This window comes from Giraffa tippelskirchi, chromosome 8, assembly GCF_054371585.1.
Source record: "Giraffa tippelskirchi isolate mGirTip1 chromosome 8, T2T-mGirTip1v1.2.pri, whole genome shotgun sequence".
Classification (NCBI taxonomy): Eukaryota; Metazoa; Chordata; class Mammalia; order Artiodactyla; family Giraffidae; genus Giraffa; species Giraffa tippelskirchi.
The window spans coordinates 162,889,062-162,909,228 of record NC_137282.1 but is presented as its reverse complement, the minus strand read 5'-3'; the positions used below and the strand labels follow the sequence as shown (position 1 = coordinate 162,909,228).

Here is a 20,167-nt window from a genome sequence, read left to right as displayed (position 1 = left end):
TAAAACCTCAGCGCTACCATTTTTGCTGACCAGTATAATTGGTGTTAAAATTGTACAATTATTTTTAACCCTCATCATCTCTGACAGGAAATCCCAATAAACATTTCATAAAAAAATAAGGAAATGTTGACCCCACCCAAGATCCTGAAAGTCAAACAATAATAGTAGCTGGAACATTACTTATTTCTTTTTTCTTCTAGGTAGGAAATTGATATGACAACTTTCTGTTAGTCGTATTTAAATCAAACCTCCCTTTACTGCTCAAGAAACTCCCATGGGTCAGGGAGGACACTGCAAGTAATAAACGTTCCATGGCTGTAACACCTAGAAGCACTGTGCGTAGAAGACTTAACAATGGAAGGGTCTCCGGGAGAAGAAGTAACGTAAAATGCAAGGAAGCTGCTGGAATCTCCAATTCAAGACAAGGCTAAACAGCAGCCATCGATGTGCAGTTTTCTGTTAACGTAGAGAGTAGCCACAATCAAAGGGTACTGTTGCTGTTTTTTTCCCTATGGAACTTTCGGCTGCAAATACTGTTTATAATCTTTAAAGACTGAACTGGTCGTAAGAAGAGCACACAGTGGTGAAATACACATAAAACTTGCCATCTTAACCGTCTTTACGTGTACAGCCCTAAGCACGTTCACATTGTTTTGCTTCCACGTTCCTGCAAAACTGAGGCTCTGCTCCCATTAGACACTAACCCTGCCCCCGGCCCAGCCCGACACCCACCTGCTTCCCACCTGGGGCCGCAGGGGCCTCACTGACCTGGCCTCACACGCCGCTCCTTTTACGACCGAGCCTGCCGCCCTCGCCGCTTCCCCGCCCCGGGGGCGGCCAGGGACCCCACGCGGACACAACCCCCACCCTCAGCACCGGCGCCCCCTCTGCTCCCCCCACAGCGCGGAGAAGCGGGAGCCCCGGCCTGTCTGCGGGATCCTTCGGAGGCTCCGGCTTAGCTCTCGAGGCCCGGCCCCCCGCCCGCACCGCGCTCCACGCCGCCGGCCCTCCCTGATCTCCGGGAGCAGGGGCCCTAGCGGGTGTGGGGCGGTGCAAGAACGCACAAGGCAAACCCCAGTCCCCGCCAGCTGTCAGGCCGGCGGCCCCGAGCCCGACCCTCCGCGAGGGCGGGACGCCGGTCACCGTCAGGCTAGAGCTGACACCCAGGGGAGACGCTCTGTGCCGGTGTCCCCGGGAACCGCGAGCACAGGTACGGCGCGGGACCGTACAAACCCGGGGTGTCCGGCTCAGCGCCCAGACCGCCCCGCTCTAGGCGGTGCTTGGGGCGGCCGGCGCCCGGCGCATGCGTGCTCGGGGCGGAGGGGGCCGGCTCGGGGCGGCCGGCGTCCCGGCGCATGCGTGCTCGGGGCCTGGCGGCGGTGCGCGCTCAGGGTAGCTGGGAGCCCCGGCGCCTGCGCACTCCCCGGGCCGTCACAGGCGCCCACCATGGCGGCAGCGCTGGGCGGTCGGGCCGCGCGGCGGCTGAGGCTGCTGCACTCAGCGCTGAAGCTCGGGATCCTCGTCCCCCGGGCCGGGCCCGTCGCGGCGTTCGGGTAATGGCGCCGCTCCCCTCCAGGGGCCCCCGTATCCTCGCCCGCGCGCTCGGGGCGGCGGGAAGGGGGCAGCAGGCCAGCGGCCGGACCGGGGCCGCGAGTGGTCGCCGCCTGGCCGACCCGTTGCCAGTCAAGTGGTGACCGGGGCGCGGCCGAGGGGGCGCTGCGCTCGGCCTCGGTGGGGCGGCCGTGCGGACGGAGGCCAGGGAGGAGGCGCGCTTGAACCCCGGACCCTGGCTCCGGGGCCAGCCTGCGGTGTCCGCGCCGCGTCAGCTCTCGGAGCCGCGGGCTGGACCTCGAGCTGGGACGTGCGGGAGACCCACCCGGGGACCGGGAGATGCGGGTTCTTGGGCCCGGCTCCCCGAGGGGTGCAGGCCGTGGAGACGCCCGAGAGTCTGCCTTTCTCCCCTCTTAAAACCCGCACATACCTTGAGAGAAGACAGTCTCTGGATTAACCTCTGACCCCCAGCCCCAAAGTGGGCGCCCTTGGTCCCAAGTGATAGTGGCCGGTCATGGGGGCGCGCGCGGGGTGGTCTCTGCTCACAGCCGGCGGGTCAGTTCCGCTCTTGACGAGGAAGGTGTCTGCGTACAAGCTCGGCGGGTACCTGGCCTTCAGAGCGTCACTGTACCTGATGGGGAAGCGTCCATTCCGAAGGCGAAAGGAGAGGTCTGACCAGCTTTACGCTTTCATATTGTGATTCACTGGGTCTTGAGTTTAGGATTTGATTTTGTTACCATTTTAGATCTATTAGATTTTCAGGACTGTTTTCATACACATGGGAAAATAATCTCAGTGTCTGCAGTCTCTGTAAGTCCACTGAAAAATGCCCTATCCGGTTTCCTGTTCACAGAAAGGAGTTGAAATGAAGTTACTGTGATTGCACCGGTATCTGTTACTGTTGGTTAATGGTTGCAAGAAGGCCTCATCCACTTAGCAGTGCAGATCATTCGTCCTAAAATATCCCCGGGAAACAGGTTTCTCTGGATTTTGAACCACAATTTTGTAAATGCAGTTGAAATTGATCTGACCTGTGATGGGCCAAACAAGCAGTGTGTCGATTAATCCTGAAACAAGAGTGCAGCTTGTGGAAGCAGGTGAGGGCACTCCTGTAAGACCGAGGCTTCAGAACAGCGGGTGCCCCAACCCACGATTGAGTTGTGTTCCAGAACCTTCTCCGTACGTCCGCCTTCTTCCACCCCAAGCCTTTTCTACCTGAAGTTGTATGTTATGCGCAGTTACAGTATTAATACCTTAAGGAAGCCTAACAGCCCACCTGAAGACAGATGTTTTCTGGTTCAATCTGGGGATACTCTGCCTGAGGGTAAGAGACGCGCCTGCCCCTGCCTCTGTCCAGCAGTCAGGGTGAGTGCTGGCCTGGTGTCTAGCCCTGCAGGGGACTCTGTTTGGCAGTGCGGTTACAGAAAAAGCATGTACACAATCAAGTTATGGAACCTCTCTGAGCCTCACGCCTTGCAGAATTGTCCTAAGGATTTGAGACAGTGAATTTTAAAGGCCTGGGCACTCAGTCATGTCCAACTCTTTGCGACCCCCATGGACTGTAGCCTGCCAGGCTCCTCTGTCGTTGGGATTCCCCAGGCAAGAATACTGGAGTGGGTTGCCATTTCCTGCTCCAGGGAATCTTCCCAACCCAGAGATCAAACCTGGGTCTCTTTCGTCTCCTGCATTGGCAGGCGGATTCTTTACCTCTGTGCTACCTGGGAAGCCCCCATGCTAAGTAATTAGCAGTTACAATTAATAATACAAATATGAATATCTAGATAATAATACAATGTATGAAAGATGTAAAAATAAGTCATCAAAATTCATGTTTATGCAAGCTAATACTTTTATGTTGCTAACTTCATTGTAGCTAACAGTCCCTTTAGAAAAAAATATACAACCATGGCTGATTCATGTCAATGTATGGCAAAACCCACTACAATATTGTAAAGTAAATTAGCCTCCAATTAAAATAAATTAATTTAAATAAGTATAAATAAATAGAAAAAATATACAAAAGAAATAGCTGAACATACAAGTTACAGAGAATATGTCGGACTTTCAAAATGAGGACGTATCTTATGAGATGGCTCCCGTTTTTATTTCTAAGCCGAGTGTGACATTCAGGTGCTCACTTCTACTTTGCAAATTGCAAGCAGAGTGACTGGGGCTAGTTACCTAAACTCTTAACACTCAGCTTCCTCGGTGGTAAAATTAGGCAAAGTCTAATGTGCACCATCAGAGGACATTATCTAGTTTAATAATTAAACTGACCAGTTCTACCCTAGTTACCTGCCCCAAACCGGTCTGTTCTTGCCGGCCCTGCAGTTACCTCTCCCTCGTGGAGGGGGTTTGCTGCCCTATTGCTTCTCCCCCGTGTCACGCCACCCCCTCCCCCGCCGGTTGCACACACAGACTTGTCCGTCCAGCCTCCCAGAGGAGGGACAGGACAGACATGAGATGGATGGCTTTCCAGACTGTGTCTAAAAAGGAGACTGAATTTTTCTCTTCTCCAAAATGAATTCAGTATAACCTTTCTTATCTTTGGTTGACTATTGGATTCTCTTGGGGAATTTAAAAAATACAGATGCCTAGATCCCATCCCAGAGATTTTCATTTAGTGCAGCCTGGGCATCTGGAGATTTAAAGGTTTGCCAGAAGATTCAAGTTAAGCTTGCGACCGCCCCTGGTATTGTGGGGGCAGGAAGTGGTCTCATATACAGGGGAGCTGAGTGGGCAGGTGTGTTGGGGTGCAGAAGGCATGAACCTGTGTCTGCTGTGTGCAGCCCAGGGTCCCCTGTCTCCACAGCTTCTGTCAGAATATCACTAGTTGGCAGACTGGTCTTCTCTGCCAACCCCTAGGCAACATGGGGTGCCCAGCACAAAATAGGGGGTTCCGGATATACATGAATGGGTGAATAATACAGCAGTGTTTCAGAAAGCATGTGCCGGGGCTCTACCCCAGAGTTACCAGTGGGTCTCCTGGGATTGTCCTGGGCAGGTGTAGCTTTAACTCCTCAGGTGATTCTAATGAACACACCTGCTTAAGAACACCTAGATTAGAGAAGCGATTAATAGGAGGGAGAAAGTGGTGAAGGAGTAAATCCCAAGAGAAAGAGGTTCATTTTTGTTCAAGTTTTCTAACCTTTTCGGGGGCCTGACCGCCATCCAAGAGCCCTTTGATAAGCTGGAGGGAGAATGCAACACTCATATCAAGTGTATTGATGTGGAAAGTCATTCAATAAATATTTTTTAAAAGGAAACTTTTTTCTTAAAGTTGATTTGCTTTTGTCCAGTTTTCTGTCCTCTGTTTCTCCAGCCTGGAGATGGAGGCAAGGTTCTGGGAGCCTCCGTTGCCCCAGGGGCCGGCTGCTGTGACAAGGGCAGGGCCTGTCCGTGCGGTGACGGTGACGAAGCCCCAGACGTGCTCCCTGCCCTGACCGCCTAGCGGCAAACCCATCGCCATCTAGCCTGACCTTTGCCCCTCTGTGCCCACACTCCAGCAGCCGACCTGTCCTGCCTTGCCCCCTCTATGTCCCTGACTCCCAGGCCCTTGAGTGTCCCAGTTCTTCTAAAAGCACCCTCCCCACCCCATTTTCTCTCCAGCATTTTACCCATCTTGGAAGTTCATCTCAAAAGCCACTTCACTCTCCTCCAGGTGCCTCTCTCCAACCCCCACGGGGCCTCTCATCTCTGAGACCGCCTTCAGAGTCCTCTGCCTCCGCAACCCTCCCCTGACACTGAGCGCCCATCACGCCCAGGTCTAGACGGCCTGGTTTTATCTCCATGTGCTTAGGCATGGGGGAATCTACGTGGATAGGGCAAGGCACAGGGAGGCTTTTGGCAGCGGAGACATCGGACAGACCACAAAAGAGAAGTTGGTGTGAGCCGGGCCCCAGACGGCTCCCAGGCCGGAGAGCCCACAACTCCGGGTCGTGAAAGCCCTGGGCTCGATCGTGAGAGACAGCGGGGCGTGTCATATGTGACGCCTTCCCTGTGCAGAAGGCCTTTACAAGACGTCCTTCATGCTGCAAGGCAGGGGCCCTGGAAAACCTTGCGGGCTCGAGAAGTGATGCAGGAGCAGCCCCTGAGCTGAGCAGGCGCCGGGTGTCTGTCTGTCTGGGGAGCCGCCTCGTTCCTGTGCTGGACAGGAGTCTGCTTCTCTCCCGTCATGACCCTCCCCTCCCTGAGGTTGTGCAGACGCGCTCTGCAGATGGGCGGGAGCAAAGGAAATGTCAATAAACCCTCGTTTCCGGAGGTGACTAGGAGTAGAGCGGTTTGTGGTTTTATCTTGTCCTGGAGCCGTCCAGGGAGCAGGGTGTTAACAAGTAACAGCAGGGTCCATGAGACACAACCCCGGCTCGAGGGTCCTGTTATTACCCCTCCTGTGACATTTCTGTGGATCGTGAGCCTGGAGTTGGGTCAGCCTTACTCCCACCCAGGTCTGTGTGTTTGGCTCGCCGCGCCTACTAGCATCTGTCCTGGTGTGCTTTCATGGCCCTCCTGCGTGTCACTGGCCATCTGGGGAGCTGCTGGGAGGCTCTTTGAGCCTGGGGCCGGGCCGTGTGTGCTGTTGCTGGGTCTCCCGGTGCAGTGGTCCTGGAGCCTCTGGGACAGTCACTGAGGGGGTTGCCCTGCGCAGAGCCCCCAGGACGACACATGGTTAGATGCCGCAGCGTGGGAGGTCTTGGGCCCAGGAGGGGGCAGCGTGCGGGACTCTAGACACGGACCTGGCTACTTAACAGTCAATGCAGACATCTCAGCATCTTATAAACCGGTCTGGCCACATCAGAGCAGACAGGCATTCTTGACCAGGGCACTCGTGCGGCTGCCTAGAGAACAGAGAGGCCAGGGCCCAGAAGGTCAGCTTGTGGACCCCAAGACCGTTCTCACCCTTGGGATCACTGCCTGTGCAGCCAAGGGTCCAGGTGGCTCCTCCGGACCTGCCGGACCTGCCGGGCCTCAACGAGGGGCTCCAGGCTCTGTGCCGGCGCCCTGCCCACCTTGCCTCCCACCTCGGGGTCCCTGCCTCCAGCTGCGGGGCTGTGGGCCCACTGACGTCAGCAGGCCTCTCCACACCCCTGTGGGTGGGCCCAGAGCTGGTGCTGCAGGTGACCCGCCCCTTCTGGGTTTGGGAAACTGGAGTGCGGATCCGGATCCGGATGACCAGGGGCCGGGGAGGGGGCTGGGGCTGGCTGGCGCCAAGCTCAGTCGCCCTCTGGGGTCGGGGCTTCTCTCTTGCAGCTCCTCCGTGACCTCCGCCAAGGCCGCGGTGAACGGCGTCCATCTGCACTACCTGCGGACCGGGGACGGAGAGCACGCCGTCCTGCTGCTTCCGGGGATGCTGGGTGCGCAGGCTTCCGAGGCGTGTCCGGCACGCTGTCCTCTGCTGGGCCCCCCATCCCAGAGGCCCGGGCTGGAGGCGCAGCCTTAGTGCTTTGCTGAGATGCTTTCCGTGATATTTGCCGTGGTCAACTTGAGAGGGTCCAGAAAGCTACCTTTCCTTCAACATTTTCCTTCTTTACTTGCTCATTTCCGGCTGGGTCTTCATCGCTGTGGGGACTTTTCTCTAATTGCAGGGAGCGATGCCTACTCTAGTTGCGGTGCTTGGGCTTCTCATTGTGGTGGCTTCTCTTGTTGCAGAGAGTCCTGGTTCACAAGCTTAGCTGCTCCACAGCATGTGGGATCTTTCTGGCTCAGGGCTCGAACCTGTGGCTTCTGCAGTAGCAGGTGGACTCTTTACCACTGAGCCACCAGGGAAGCCCCAAAGATACCTTTCTACTTAATGCAATTTTCATTCCTTTAAAAACCCACTTTTCTCCGTGGAAGTCGAACACTGTGTCGTTTCCTACAGCATGAAAGTGAAAGTCGCTCAGTCGTGTCTGACTCTTCGCGACCCCGTGGACTAGACAGTCCATGGGATTCTCAAGGCCAGAATGCTGGAGTGAGGAGCCTTTCCCTTCTCCAGGGGATCTTCCCAACCCAGGGATCAAACCCAGGTCTCCCGCATTGCAGGCAGATTTTTTACCAGCTGAGCTATCCGGGAAGCCCCTTCCTACAGCCTTGGGGATGACAAGTCAAAGAAAGGGTGGGGGAAGAAGGGGTGGGGGAAGGCAGGCAATGAGTGGGTGACCAGCTGGCCCAGTTTGCCTGGCATTGGGGGGTTCCAGGATGTGACTTCTGCCGCTAAAAGTTGGACTGATCTCCCTGCTGTGCGTGACTGTGTGTTCAGTCAAGGTAAGAGCAAACAACAAGATGGGCTTTCACAGCCTTTCCGAAGGTCAGAATTAGTTTGGCGTGAACCGAGCGTGGTAAAGCCAGATGGATCACCATCGCCTCCTGCAGGTAAGAAGTTTAGGTGTAGAAAGTTCAGGAGGGGAGTTTCCAGTGATCCCAGAGCGTCTCAAATTTGATTTTAAGGTTTCTGTTACTGTTTTATTTTTTATTTAGTTAAGTAATCCCATCATATACTTATTTCCTTTTGATTTGCTTCTTTATCCTAAAAGTAAAATGCTAACATTTTTCAGTTACATGATGGTTCCAGTTGACGTAACCTCAGCTGATTGTTGCAGCTGTTGAGGCATCTGTGTCCAGACAGTGTTTAGTATCTCTTTCCCTCGAGGTTGTGTAATAGAGGAGGACCTTTACTCTAGTGGTTGACCCCGAGCTAAAGCGATGAAGTTTGCCAGCATAGATTGCCATTGCTTCAATATTGTTGTCATTATCCTGGTATAAAAAGCTTTTGGCAGTTTTAATTTTTGCTTGTGTGAAACATTAACCTGATCCAAAAGTCAAACAGCAAGTCTCTCCCCTGAACCGCTGTCCCCTACCACCCAGTCCCCTCCCCACGGGCAGCCGGTGTTGATATGTTTCTCCTCAGGTATCATATATTGGTAACTACTCCTTAAAGTAATTTTTTTAAGGTTTTAGTGTTCTTTGCTCTGGTCTTGAGTTGTGTGCCAGAAAGCACGTGTCTTATTTCTGAAAGTGGTGTTGAGCTGCACTGCTGCCTTTTCCCACCTCCTGCCCCTCCTGCAGGGTGGTTCCCTGAAAGTCCCTCCAGTTCAGGGATCCTGGGAGCAGCCTCAGATGTCAGAGCAGGAGGCTTGCACTGAAATCCAGTTTGTTCTTGGCCTGGGTTTTCTGGATGGTTTACCTGGTGTTGAGAAGGTACATTTTGTCAGGGAGAGTGATGGTCCTTGATGATGTTAAATGATCCTACAGTTTCTTGAAAGACATTTTCTAATAATCGCCAGTTTGTGAAGCAAGGTGTGGCCATAGCTGTGAGTCCTTAGAAACCAAGCAAAACTTAGAAATAAGATGCTGACTTGCCCCTGGACTGGGCTTCTTGGGAGTCTGGCCTTCTACACTGTGTGGACCTCACTGGGCAACTCTGCTTGCCAGTCAAGTCCACCACCAGCTTGAGAACACTGTTCTACTTGCTAATACTCACATACTGTTGTCGTGAAACACACTGATTTATTCCTCTGCATCCTGTCCTCCATCATTTCGGAGTTTTAATTTTCTGGTTTCTAGTTACGAGCAGAAAATAAAATCTCCAGGGCTGTTCTCATTGGCTTTAGTAAAAGACACCTGGGGTTTTAGAATTTGGCTTTGAATAATTTGCATCTAATCTCATTAATGTGTCTACAGATACTATTAAGATCTCTCTCATTTGTAACGGTCATTTAAAAAAAAAATAACCCAGAAGTACGTTGTATCAGTAGGTTTATTTCTAGAGTTTCATGAATTTTGTTTTCTAATAAAAAGGAAGGTTAAACTGAGAAGATATCAACCGTGCTGGAATATTAATGATACAGGACCAAGGGAAGCACAGCGTCCTTCTCAGGGTAGCCGCTAGGGGAGGCGGGGGCAGGTGTGAGCTCCCGCAGGAGAGGAAGCCCCGGTTCCTTCTCTGCCAGGCTGCTTTGCTGGTTACAAATTTGCTGCTAATTTGACTAGAAACCAGCTACTTGGTCTCTTGTTTCCGTTTTTGCTGGAGTGTGTTTGAAGCAATGACAGCGTTTACTGGAGTGTAACCAGATGACCACTTTTATTGATAGGCAGTGGAGAGACAGATTTTGGACCTCAGATTGAGCACCTGAATAAGAAGCTCTTCACGGTGGTTGCCTGGGACCCCCGAGGATACGGACACTCCCGACCCCCCGATCGAGATTTCCCAGTGGACTTCTTTGAGCGAGATGCAAAAGATGCCATTGATTTGATGAAGGTGGGCCTCTTGGGGAAGAGCTCAGGGGAGGAAGGTGGCGGGGCCTGTCTTCGTTTATTTTGTTTGCTTGTTGTTTCTTCAAGGGTGACTCCTGTAGAAATTCAAAGGGTTCAAATAGATACAAAGAGGAAAGTTTTTAGAGATACTGCTACCATGGCTTTGAGGGTCTGCCTTTCTGGGCAGTCTTATTACATATATAAATACACAGTTTGTGTTGATGGCATCCTTCTATACCTAATGGTTTTCCAGCTTACTGTTTTATTGGACAGTTTATCACAGAGATACTTCCATGGTAATAAACACAGAGATCCTTCAGTTCATAATAGGCACTTAGTATTCATTCCATTGTGTGGACACCCTGTGTCTTAATTCCCTGGCGTCTGGTGGTAGATGCATCATTTCTAAGCTGCTGCTGCTGTGTGTGTGTTTCCGTGTGATTATACAGGAAGTGCAGTGAACACTTGTGCGTGGACATTGTGGTTCTTATTTACTGCTGTAAATAGTGCTGGCGTGGACTTTGTGGTCCTGCCCTGGTGTGTGTGTGTGAATTCCGTGCACATTTAGATGACTTGCTGCGTGATGGGGGATACAGGATGGAGCCAAAGTATGCCCCACAGCAGTCACACCAGTGTGCACTCCGGTCGACAGATGTCCTGGACTAACACCTGTTAATTTACTTTCCCAGTCATTCAGTTTTTAACTGCTCGCTAGCGTCTCAGGTGTAATCTGTGTCCATGTATCCCGTCAAGCGCATTCTTGGAGCCTGGCTGACTCACCCAAGGATTCAGTAGCATCCCCCACCCTCACCACTGTGTCGGCTTCTGTCCCAGGCTTCCTGTAGCTGGTTCTTCCCAAAGCTGCAGTGAGTGACTTGACCACATGCAGTGGCTCCAGCCCTCCAGCAGCTCTCAGGAGTCCCTCTCTGATCTGCAGACCTGTCCTCAGCATCTTCACTCAGGCCTGTGTGGACACACACACGTTGTCACGACCAAGTAGAGCTGATTTCCACCGTGTCCTTCTCCGTGAGATGTTATGCACCCTGAAGGTGTAGTTCCCTCCCGATTCCGAACAGTACTGGATGCTGTGTGCGTGCTTAGGCGTGTGTGCCAGTGGTATTCGCACCACAGCAGGCTGAGAGGAGACATTTGTGTCACCAATGGTGGCTCCAGGGTTCCTCTCTGGTGACCAGCGGACACACCACAGCTGTGTGGGCCCAGGCATTATTATCTCAGGTTCTCTCCGCAGCTGGGAGCTCTGACCGTGCTGTGCGTTCTGCTGTTTGTCACAGACGCTGAAGTTTAAGAAGATCTCTTTGCTGGGGTGGAGCGACGGGGGGATAACAGCCCTCATTGCGGCCGCACGGTATCCCTCGTATGTCAGCAAGATGGTGATCTGGGGGGCCAACGCCTACGTGACTGAGCAGGACGCAGAGGTTTACCAGGGTAGGTCCCTCCGCCTGGCCCTGTTTGCACGTGTGTTGACAGATCATGGAAAGATGAAGCGTTCTCAGCAAAGTCGTGCGCTTTAACTAGTCTGCATTTTAAAGTTTCCTATTTCCAGAAGTGACACTCAGGAAAAGGCTGATAAGTCTAGTACTTACATTTCCTGCTGTGTTAGTGACCTTCTGGGAAGGAGGGGGTCGACCTGAAGTGTTACTCACAGCCTCATTTCAGGTACCCTGAGTGTGGAAGGGAACATTGTATTCGGGTGGGAAGCCTTAGTTTTGATGAAGAACTCTTATGCTGTTCACGCTTTCTAAGGCTGTCCTTCAAGCTTATCTGTGAGGACTTTTAGAGACACGGACTGCAGCCCGCGGGCCCCAGCCACCGCCTGTCTGTGTCCGGCTGAGGCCCCAGTGGAGGCGGCCGGCGCCGTGAGTGCCAGGGACCGGCTGGGGTCCCTGCCCAGGGCCCGTGCCGGCGGCCAGCTCTCCCACCAGGCCCCCGGTCAGGGCATCCAGCTGCCAGCTCGGGAGCTGCTCGGGCCCCAGCAGCCGCACCTGCCCCCGTGACCCCAGCCCCACCCCAGAGCTGCCCCTCCTCTCCCGAACTGTTTCCGCAGTTTGTCAGAGTTTAGCAAAACACAAAAAACCCTCCTTGGGGGGGTCTCCTCACTGAGCGGGTGTCCACCACCTACTTCTGCTCCTCCTCCCCCTGCCCCCCTCCTCTTCCCTCACCCCCCACCCTTTCAGGGACTGATTGAACTTTGTAGACTGAGTCTCCACCTTCCTGTTTTTGTTCATATCCATCTCGGCGTTGCTGTGTGTAGGGTTCTGCATAATTTCTTAAGCTTTTTCTTCCAATTTTCTAGTTGTTTCACTAGCTTTATAAAGATTCTGATTGCTTTGTGGTGTTTGATTAGCAGCAAATAATTGCTTACCCTTAATCTGAAAACAAACAAGATAAATGGTGAGCATAAATCGAGGATGCTCTCCTTCAGCGCTGTCCACTCGCTGCCCCTGGGAACCGCGGGGGGTGCCAGGTGGGGCCTGGTTTCATCCCCGGTCCAGCCATGTCCACCCCCCACCAGCGAACAGTCACCCTCCCTCGAGGCCGCCCCGCCTTAGAGTGGCCTCACCAGTCTTTGCTGTGTTTTCAGGGTTCCTGTCTTTTGCACACACACGCGCGCACACACACGTGCGCACACACGCGTACACACATACTCACTCATACTCGTTTTCATCAATTACTGCAGACTCCAGCGATGCAGCAGAAATTATATGTTATGAAAGAGCTCCTTGTTCATGGCAAGAGGGCCTGCAGCGGGTGTGGTCCGCTCCGCAGCCAAGGGCAGTGCCCGCGGATCAGGCACTGGCGGGCCGCATGCCCGCTCTCCCCTCCCCTTCCCCCTGCACTGCGCTCCCCCCCCCCCATCCTCTTCCTCCACCGCCCTGCTCTCCCCTCTCCGCTCTCCCCTCCCCGTCCTCCTCCACCACATGCACTCCTCCCTCCCGGACCTCCTTCCCCCTCTCACTATTCAGGCTGCTTCTCTACATCTCCCCCTCCCACCCGAAGTCTCAGTTCCTCCCAGAAGCAGTTCAGCGTCCTCAGCCTCTGGATTCAGCCCTGGCGTCCATCTGCAGGGTAGCGGAGCAGGAGGAAAATGCAGGCGTTGTCTCTGTTGGGTCGCCCTGCCCCGGGCCGCTCTGAGCCGGCCACGCCTCTCAGCTGTGCCCACTCCCCCCGTGCGTGCTGGGCCTCCAGGCGCCCGGCCCTGTCCCGGTCACCACACGGGCAGCACGCTGCGTGAGTCCCTGTGTCCCGCCTTCAGGGCGGGTCCTGCAGACGGAGCTGTACCTGAGGTGCTCGGTGAGCACTGTTGACTGTGCTCAGGAGCATCAGAATCTCCACAGTCACCGTGTTTTAAAGAAAAATGGAAAAACTGAGCTAAGGGATTGAATTCGTCTATCCATTCTGAAGCCGTTATTTCCTTTCCGATCAGAGAGTCATCTGTGAGACAGCTTGTAGTTAGTAGTTACAATTTCTCCAGTGATAGAGCTTGGAGCAAATGATATTTATGCGTTTCTCAGTGTATGTAAATGCAATTCAGAAAAACTCTGTTATAAGTAATGTCGTTTTCACTCTGATGACCCCAGTTAGGGGAATATCTCCTTCCATCTTATCCTCAGTCATAATCAGCTGGTGCCCCAGGGCCACTGTGGGGGCAGAGCGCAGCAGAACTCTGACCCAGCACCCATGCCTTGGCGGGGACTCCGCACTCTGCATTCACCGCGGATGCAGAAGCCAGTGGACGTGACCGTGCTGGGCAGTGATACGGGGGCTCGGGAAAGGCCTGGCCAACCGGGGTGAAGCCTGGCGAGCCCCCTGGAGACAGGGCAGCGTGCCCACCGACAGGGCAGCCAGCGTCACGGCTCCAGGTGCGCTGTGCCCGGCGTGTGCACAGATGAGCTCTAGTCTGAGACTAAACCCATCCTTGCCCACACGTCTGTCTGTCTTCCAGGTATCCGGGATGTTTCTAAATGGAGTGAGAGGGCGAGAAAGCCTCTGGAAGCCCTCTATGGGTTCGACTACTTTGCCAGAACCTGTGAAAAGTGGGTGGATGGCATAGAGCAGTTTAAGCATCTTCCAGACGGTAGGTCACACGACCCACTTAATGGTCCCTTTGCTGGTTGGAGAGGCCGAGTGAGGCCCCGTGATGCTCGAGAATTCCTCAGGGATTGACACGCTCACCCACCATCCTTCCACACTGAGGCGTGGACAGAGGGTGATCGTGTACGAAGGCAAGTTCTTGTGCTGCACGATAGACGTGTGCACGAAGCTCGCGTTGTTGAGTCTCTCATAGCACGCTGGTCTATCCCCTTTGTCTCCAGAAGTCTCACACACTCAACTAACACCAGGATGGTCACTCGAAAACAAACAGTGGCAACACAGACCTCCCCTTTTTCACCTCGAGAGGCATCAGGCCACTGCCACCTCTGTTACCCGACAGGAGAGGAGGAGTCTGTGTCACGACCTCTGGCCCCAGTGGAGTCAGGACAAGGAAAAGGGTATTCAGCCCTTTCCCGTCTTCAGAGCTAAGTTGTGTCACTTTAGCCCCGACAGGTATGTTCCAATAACAAGAATTGGCACCCTTGAGAGAAGCTCTGAATTAAAGTCTGTTCTTAGCGCTGTTTTCATTTGTAATCTCATTTTTCTAATTGCCAAAAGATTAGAGAGTAGGTGGGATCTGACCTTGAAACACATTAGTTACCAAACAGTTATGATTCAGGGCCCAGTTTTGTCTCCTCAGTAGTCATTTCCAGAATGAGTCATCTGTCAGAACTTTCATAATGAGAAGAACATTTGGAAATGTTACTTTTTTGCTGTAAGTTCAAAACAAGTATATCCTGTTCAAACGCAGTATCCACCCATAGAAACCGGGTGTTTTAGGAGACTGGGAAGACAAGCCACAGACAGGAGTGACTGTTTTCCGGAGGATGGGGGTTCAGGGCTCGAGGCTTGTGGGGTCCTCGTTCCCTGACCTGGAATGGAACTCCCCTGCAGTGGAGGCGCGGAGTACTAACCTCTAGACCGGCAGGGAAGTCCCTGCAAAAAACTCTTAAAACTGAACAGTAAGAAAACAGCCTGATTAAAATACAGACCAAACAGCGAGATCCCACTGTAGACCTCTTAGAACAGGCGCACAGAGGACCTTTAGGGCAGTGAACGCGCTCTGTGTAGTGTCGTAGTGCCGTATGCGCGTCCTCGTTCATTTGTCCAAACCCACAGCGTGAGAACCGCGGATGCGGGGTGGTGATGACGTGTCTGCTGTAACACATGTTTCAGGGGGTGTTGGTGACAGGGGAGGCAAGGAGATGGGGTGTGTGCCCGTGCTTGCCTTGCAATTCTGCTGTAAACTTGAAACTCTAAAAAATGAGGTCTCCTGCGAAAGAGAAAGGGAGGGAGAAAGTGTCACGGAGAACCCGGCACCACGTGAATCATATTACAGCAAGGCTGTTAGTAAACGGCTTCTCTCTCTGTCGGGCCCGTTCCTTGGATCGGGGCTCTTGCCAGGTCCTCGGGGTTGCAGCCGCTCAGCGTAGTGCAGGGACGCGGAGTGGGTTTGGCATCAGACAGGCCCGGCTATGTGCTCTGGCTTTGCCACATGGCTGCCGTCCGAGCGGATTCAGGGAAACAGCAGGTCGGGACCCGGAGCCCAGCCTGTGCTGTGCTGCCCAGGAAGGCTGTCGTCCCTCAGGGCAGGGCCCGGGGTCTCCCCAGGGCGGGCGGGGGGCAGGCAGGGTGGAAGGCAGCTTCCGTCCTGCTGAAGCTGTGGCTTTGCCGTGAGGAACACGGACTTGGAGGGCCAGCGGGGGCCCCTGTATTTCAAGGGAGAAGCTTTTCAGATGCCCCATGTAATATGAAGACTTGTAGGTTATTTGTTCAACTGCTGTTTTATATGAATTATGAATCTTAATCAGCCAGGACTCCTTGTTCGCTGCTGCTAAGTCGCTTCAGTCGTGTCCGACTCTGTGCAACCCCATAGACAGCAGCCCACGAGGCTCCGCCGTCCCTGGGATTCTCCAGGCAAGAACACTGGAGTGGGTTGCCATTTCCTTCTCCAGTGCATGAAAGGGAAAAGTGAAAGTGAAGTCGCTCAGTCGTGTCCGACTCTTAGCGACCCCATGGACTGTAGCCTACCAGGCTCCTCCATCCATGGGGTTTTCCAGGCAAGAGGACTGGAGTGCCTCGTTCACTAGTGGAGCTTAAAGGAAAAAGGCCAGGAGAGACCCAGAAAAGGAGACCTGGAGACCGTCGGAGCTGGAAGCACTCAGGCCGTCTGATCCAGCCAGACACTGGCGGGGGTGGGGGTCCGCCCCACCAGGAGGGCCTCAGGAGAGCAGTCTCGTGTCTTGCAGGGAACATCTGTCGGGACCTGCTCCCCCTGGTCCAGTGCCCCACCTTAATCGTGCACGGCGAGAAGGATCCCCTGGTCCCACGTCTCCATGCCGACTTCTTACACAGACATGTGAGAGGGTCACGGTGAGTCCGGCTCCAGCCAGCGCTCTGCTCCAGGGCTTTGGGAGGCAAACAGGAGGAGCTGCAGGAGGCTAAGGCTGAGGGCTGGGCTTTCAGGCTGTACCCCGCCCCGTTTGGGAACGAAGGGGCCCAGGTGCCCTGTGTTTTGGCAGCAGGATCGGGGGCTCCCGCCCTGGTGGCACCAACCTAAACAGCTGTCCGTCCCTCGAGAGCTTTCACTGTAAAAGCACTGCCTGCCCAGCAAGTCTGTAGGATCAAAATAAGGAAGCAAATCGCCTGTCGCTTGCCATCCACTTAAATACTTCCCTTATTAGCACTTTTGTGTGTTTCACCTTTCTTAGTATTTTTAATCATATTCTGTCTTCAACTTTGATTCCTGTTTTTTTTTTCCTGCTTAAAATTATGTTGTATGCTTTTCACGTTAAGCCTTAAACATGTACACCTCAGAGGAGAATCCCAGGAGAGCAGGGTGTGCCAGCCGGCCTGTGGGTGGTTCACTCAGCTGAACAGCAGAGACCTGCTCCTGGGCCGAGCAGCCTTGTTTCTGCCAGCCAGCCCCAGGCACACTGGGGAGCCTAACGAGACATGTCAGCGGAGTCTGGTCTTCAGTTCCATTCATTTCTGTATGGAGCAGAAGTTTATCATTTAAATACTTGGGCTGACGTGAGAGCCAGCTTCCACATTGAGTAAACCCGATGTTCCCCTGGTGCGCAGCGATGCACATCCTGAAGGAGAGAGGAAGGTCTGGCCAGGAGGTCACGCACAGCTCACAGTTAACCCCCGGGGCCCTGACCCATTGAGAGCCTGCGTCTTCAATCCAGAGATGCCGTCATTCCCCGGGACATCTTTGGAATTGTATAGCATTCTTGTGAAATTAGCCTCATCCTAACTGACCTAAGACCATCCTCCTCCTCCCCGACGTGAGCCACTTCCTGTGCCCACTGCAGGCCAGCCCACCTGGACGGCCCCTGAGCCAGGAGTAGACTCAGACACGGGCCCTCCGCATCCTAATGGTGCTCTTTATTCCCCAGGAGATTTTAACAAACAGATTTCTTGGAGAGTTTTTAAACATGGGAAACATGCTTCTTATTCTGCAATAAAATATCATTAGTATAAACTTGTATAACGTCTGTTTCCAAACAGCATTTCATATTTCATCTTATTTTACTACAATATCTAATTATACTTCACAGCAAAGTCATGGAAAAAAATATTGTCCCCATTTTACAGATGGGGTAAAGTCAAGGCTGAGACATGTTACGTCATCTTCCAAGGTTGCATAGCTAGTAAATGACAAATCCAAGATCTTTTTTTTTCCCTCGTAATATACTGCTTCCCTCCCCCAACACAGCTGCCTCTCACAAACATACTCTTATTTTAATATGATGGTGAGAGGCCTGAATCACATACTTTCTGACCTGGTTAAGTGTCTTCTCTCTTCAGAAATGACAAGTTTTTGCACACTGACACTCATGACAAATAACGTGTGTTGCCTTAGAGAGCCAGGTTCAATAAAAGTCTGCAAGAAAGTTTAATTTAGGAATTCTGTTCCAGACCCATCTCCTAGCAACTGAATACATCAATATGGGAGAAAAATACTCCCTTACTGTTCAAATGTTAATGGTTTCAGTACATTCGTTTATGGAAGGTTGTTTGGATTCTTTGGAACAATTGAGTCGAGAGGAAAGTGTGGCTGCGATGATTGTCTGAAACTGGCCGGCATATTACGCTTGCGCCCTTCTGCTGCCAGGAGAGCCTTGTACGTTGGGCAAGAAGCTAAAACTCGGTGGTTAATCTTGGACCCACAGAAGGAGGGTTGATTCCTTGAGCACCAAGGTCCTCCTCCGACTGCTCACAGGCCTCTGACACCTCGGGAGCCACTTAAGTGCAGGGTGCTTCCCCTGAACTTGGGGCTTCATTTCCTTGCCAGAAACAATTAAAGACACAGTCTGTCCCCTCAAAGATTTTACCTGCAAGTAGATACCAGGTACGAAACAAATGCCTTTGTCTCCTAGAACTGCGCCCAGAAGCAGGCGTGCATACTTCTGTATCCGTTTCCGGGGACTCGGGGGGGCTCTGCCATCCCTCCCTGCTCTCTTTCTGAGGAATGAAGGGGGACGTATGTGCACAGAGGAGCCGCCTTTGTGGACTGGACGCTGGTGTGGGCGTAGGTGGTCAGGGCCTGAGGCAGCCGTGGGGCGCGCGGCGGCCTCGGGGCTGCTCGTGGTCTTTGCTGAGACCGAGCTCACTACCGGAGGAGTGCAGACCGCACCATGGCTGAGCAGACAGGATTCATAGCTGGTGTCGCTGCTTCCTGCTTGGGGGTCTCCACAAAGGACGGAAGAGGGCTGGCCCCCTCAAGGTGGGGCTCCGCGTCAAGGTCTAGCTTGGTCCACGCTGGAGGCCCAGGGCGGCCCAGTGCCCCCTTGCCTGCCAGCATCCTCAGCGGCCAGCTCTTCCTGTCCCTTGAGGACAGAGGCCGCGAGCATCCTGCGAGCCCTGTCTCTCTATAGGGCTGCTCGTCCTTCTCTTCTGAGCAGCATCGACCTTGACTGGGGAGGGCCTAGGCTACTGCTGATGGCATCACTAACCTTCCCCAGGGGCTCAGAAAGACACCGACCACAGATCCTTTCAAGCCGGTGATCTTGACAGCCTGGACACCCCCTCACCCCCCTGCCCGCAACCAACAAGTCCTCCCTGATGTTCACCAAGGTCCTGGAGCTCCCAGCCCCCTGCTGTGGAAAGCAGAGAAGCGGGCGATGTGGTAGCTGGCATTCCCCCCGAATACAGTCCTTTTAATGTCCAGTGATGGTGGACAGAGCAAGTCAGACCCGCACGTGTATCCTGGAACCTTTGTTTAAAACTCACAATGTCTGCAGTGTTATAGGCAGTAATGAAGTTTGGACCTCAGAGAAGCCTGCCTTTATTAAAGAAATTGCAGACTATCCACATCTGACAAACCCCGTTGAAAGGAAGCGCCTCCCAAGGGTGGCTGAGTGCCACAGATCCAGGCAGGGCCAGTGCGGGCTCCGGACACCCTCACAGCCTCAGGGAGGCACTGCCCTGCATGGGGCCGGCCGTGTGCAGACTTACCCAGTCCTCCAGCACACAGGGTGACCTGGGAGCTTCAGCAGCAGGCCTGCTCGGGAGGCGCGTTCCAACAGGTTTTCCCACTACGCAGATACTCCAGGAAGCTCCAGTCGGGTGGATTCTGGACACTTCGTATTTGTTAACCATCTTTCCAATCCTCTCTTAAGACCAGCCTTATTAAAATGCTTTCCCTTCGGTAACCACCAGATCGCACATCCTCCTCTCCGGCAGGTTTCCGGTCAAACCCCTCCTTACCTGACTCAGCTCCAAGCGCAGAGCACGCACTCCTTCACTGCCAAGTCAGCCTCCGGCTCTCGCTCCCAAGTCTCTATTCTGGGACCGTCTGTTAAGACGGACCTCACCCTTTCTCCTGATGGACATCGCAGGGAAAAGACAACAGGGCAGTTGCTCAGTGAGGTTTTTGTGAAATGTCAGGGAGGGTGGCGGTTTCCTAACGATGCACCACTGATCGTCAGCATTTCCTTTAGGTTACATCTGATGCCAGAAGGCAAGCACAACCTGCACTTACGCTTCGCAGACGAATTCAACAAGTTAGCGGAAGAGTTCCTCCAGTGACCGTGTCCAGGACGCGTGGTCTGCTGAGCTCCGGGCCTGCAGGTCAGCCCTCAGCTTACCTGCCTACCAGGCTCCCTATACTTCCCCCCAGACTGCTCCTAATCCACTACCACTGAGGACATAGTATCCTGTTTCATAACTGCAGAGCTTGAATCTGACCTTTACATACTGTGATTTTCTTCCATTGCCTTAAATAAATTCCTGTCGTGATTTACTTTACTTTCAGGTGAGATTAAGC

The 20,167-nt window shown here is 53.5% G+C and overlaps 1 protein-coding gene across 4 annotated transcripts; it reads left to right on the top strand.

Annotated features, from left to right (window-relative positions):
- Positions 1 to 1,439: 1,439 nt before the first annotated feature.
- On the top strand, positions 1,440 to 20,148 carry BPHL (biphenyl hydrolase like). Of its 4 annotated transcripts, none has more exons than XR_014063001.1 (7): positions 1,440 to 1,553; positions 6,799 to 6,902; positions 9,618 to 9,784; positions 11,073 to 11,226; positions 13,745 to 14,346; positions 16,143 to 16,266; positions 19,842 to 20,148. XR_014063001.1 is itself a non-coding variant. In XM_081523316.1 (7 exons), exons 1-7 carry the CDS (start codon positions 1,447 to 1,449, stop codon positions 19,927 to 19,929), a joined length of 876 nt encoding a protein of 291 aa, XP_081379442.1. In that variant the 5' UTR covers positions 1,440 to 1,446; the 3' UTR covers positions 19,930 to 20,148. The 4 variants fall into 4 exon arrangements, 3 of the variants coding, with proteins under 3 accessions (XP_081379442.1, XP_081379443.1, XP_081379441.1); XM_081523316.1 differs by having other exon boundaries at positions 13,745 to 13,876; XM_081523317.1 differs by having other exon boundaries at positions 13,745 to 13,876; positions 19,585 to 20,148.
- Positions 20,149 to 20,167: the final 19 nt, after the last annotated feature.

Excerpts from the sequence above, each read along its gene's own strand:
- BPHL (XM_081523315.1), top strand. The coding sequence starts at position 1,447 with ATGGCGGCAGCGCTGGGCGGTCGGGCCGCGCGGCGGCTGAGGCTGCTG. Across the intron at positions 9,785-11,072 it reads ATGCCATTGATTTGATGAAG|ACGCTGAAGTTTAAGAAGAT; the intron begins GTGGGCCTCTTG and ends TGTTTGTCACAG. Across the intron at positions 11,227-13,744 it reads GGACGCAGAGGTTTACCAGG|GTATCCGGGATGTTTCTAAA; the intron begins GTAGGTCCCTCC and ends TCTGTCTTCCAG.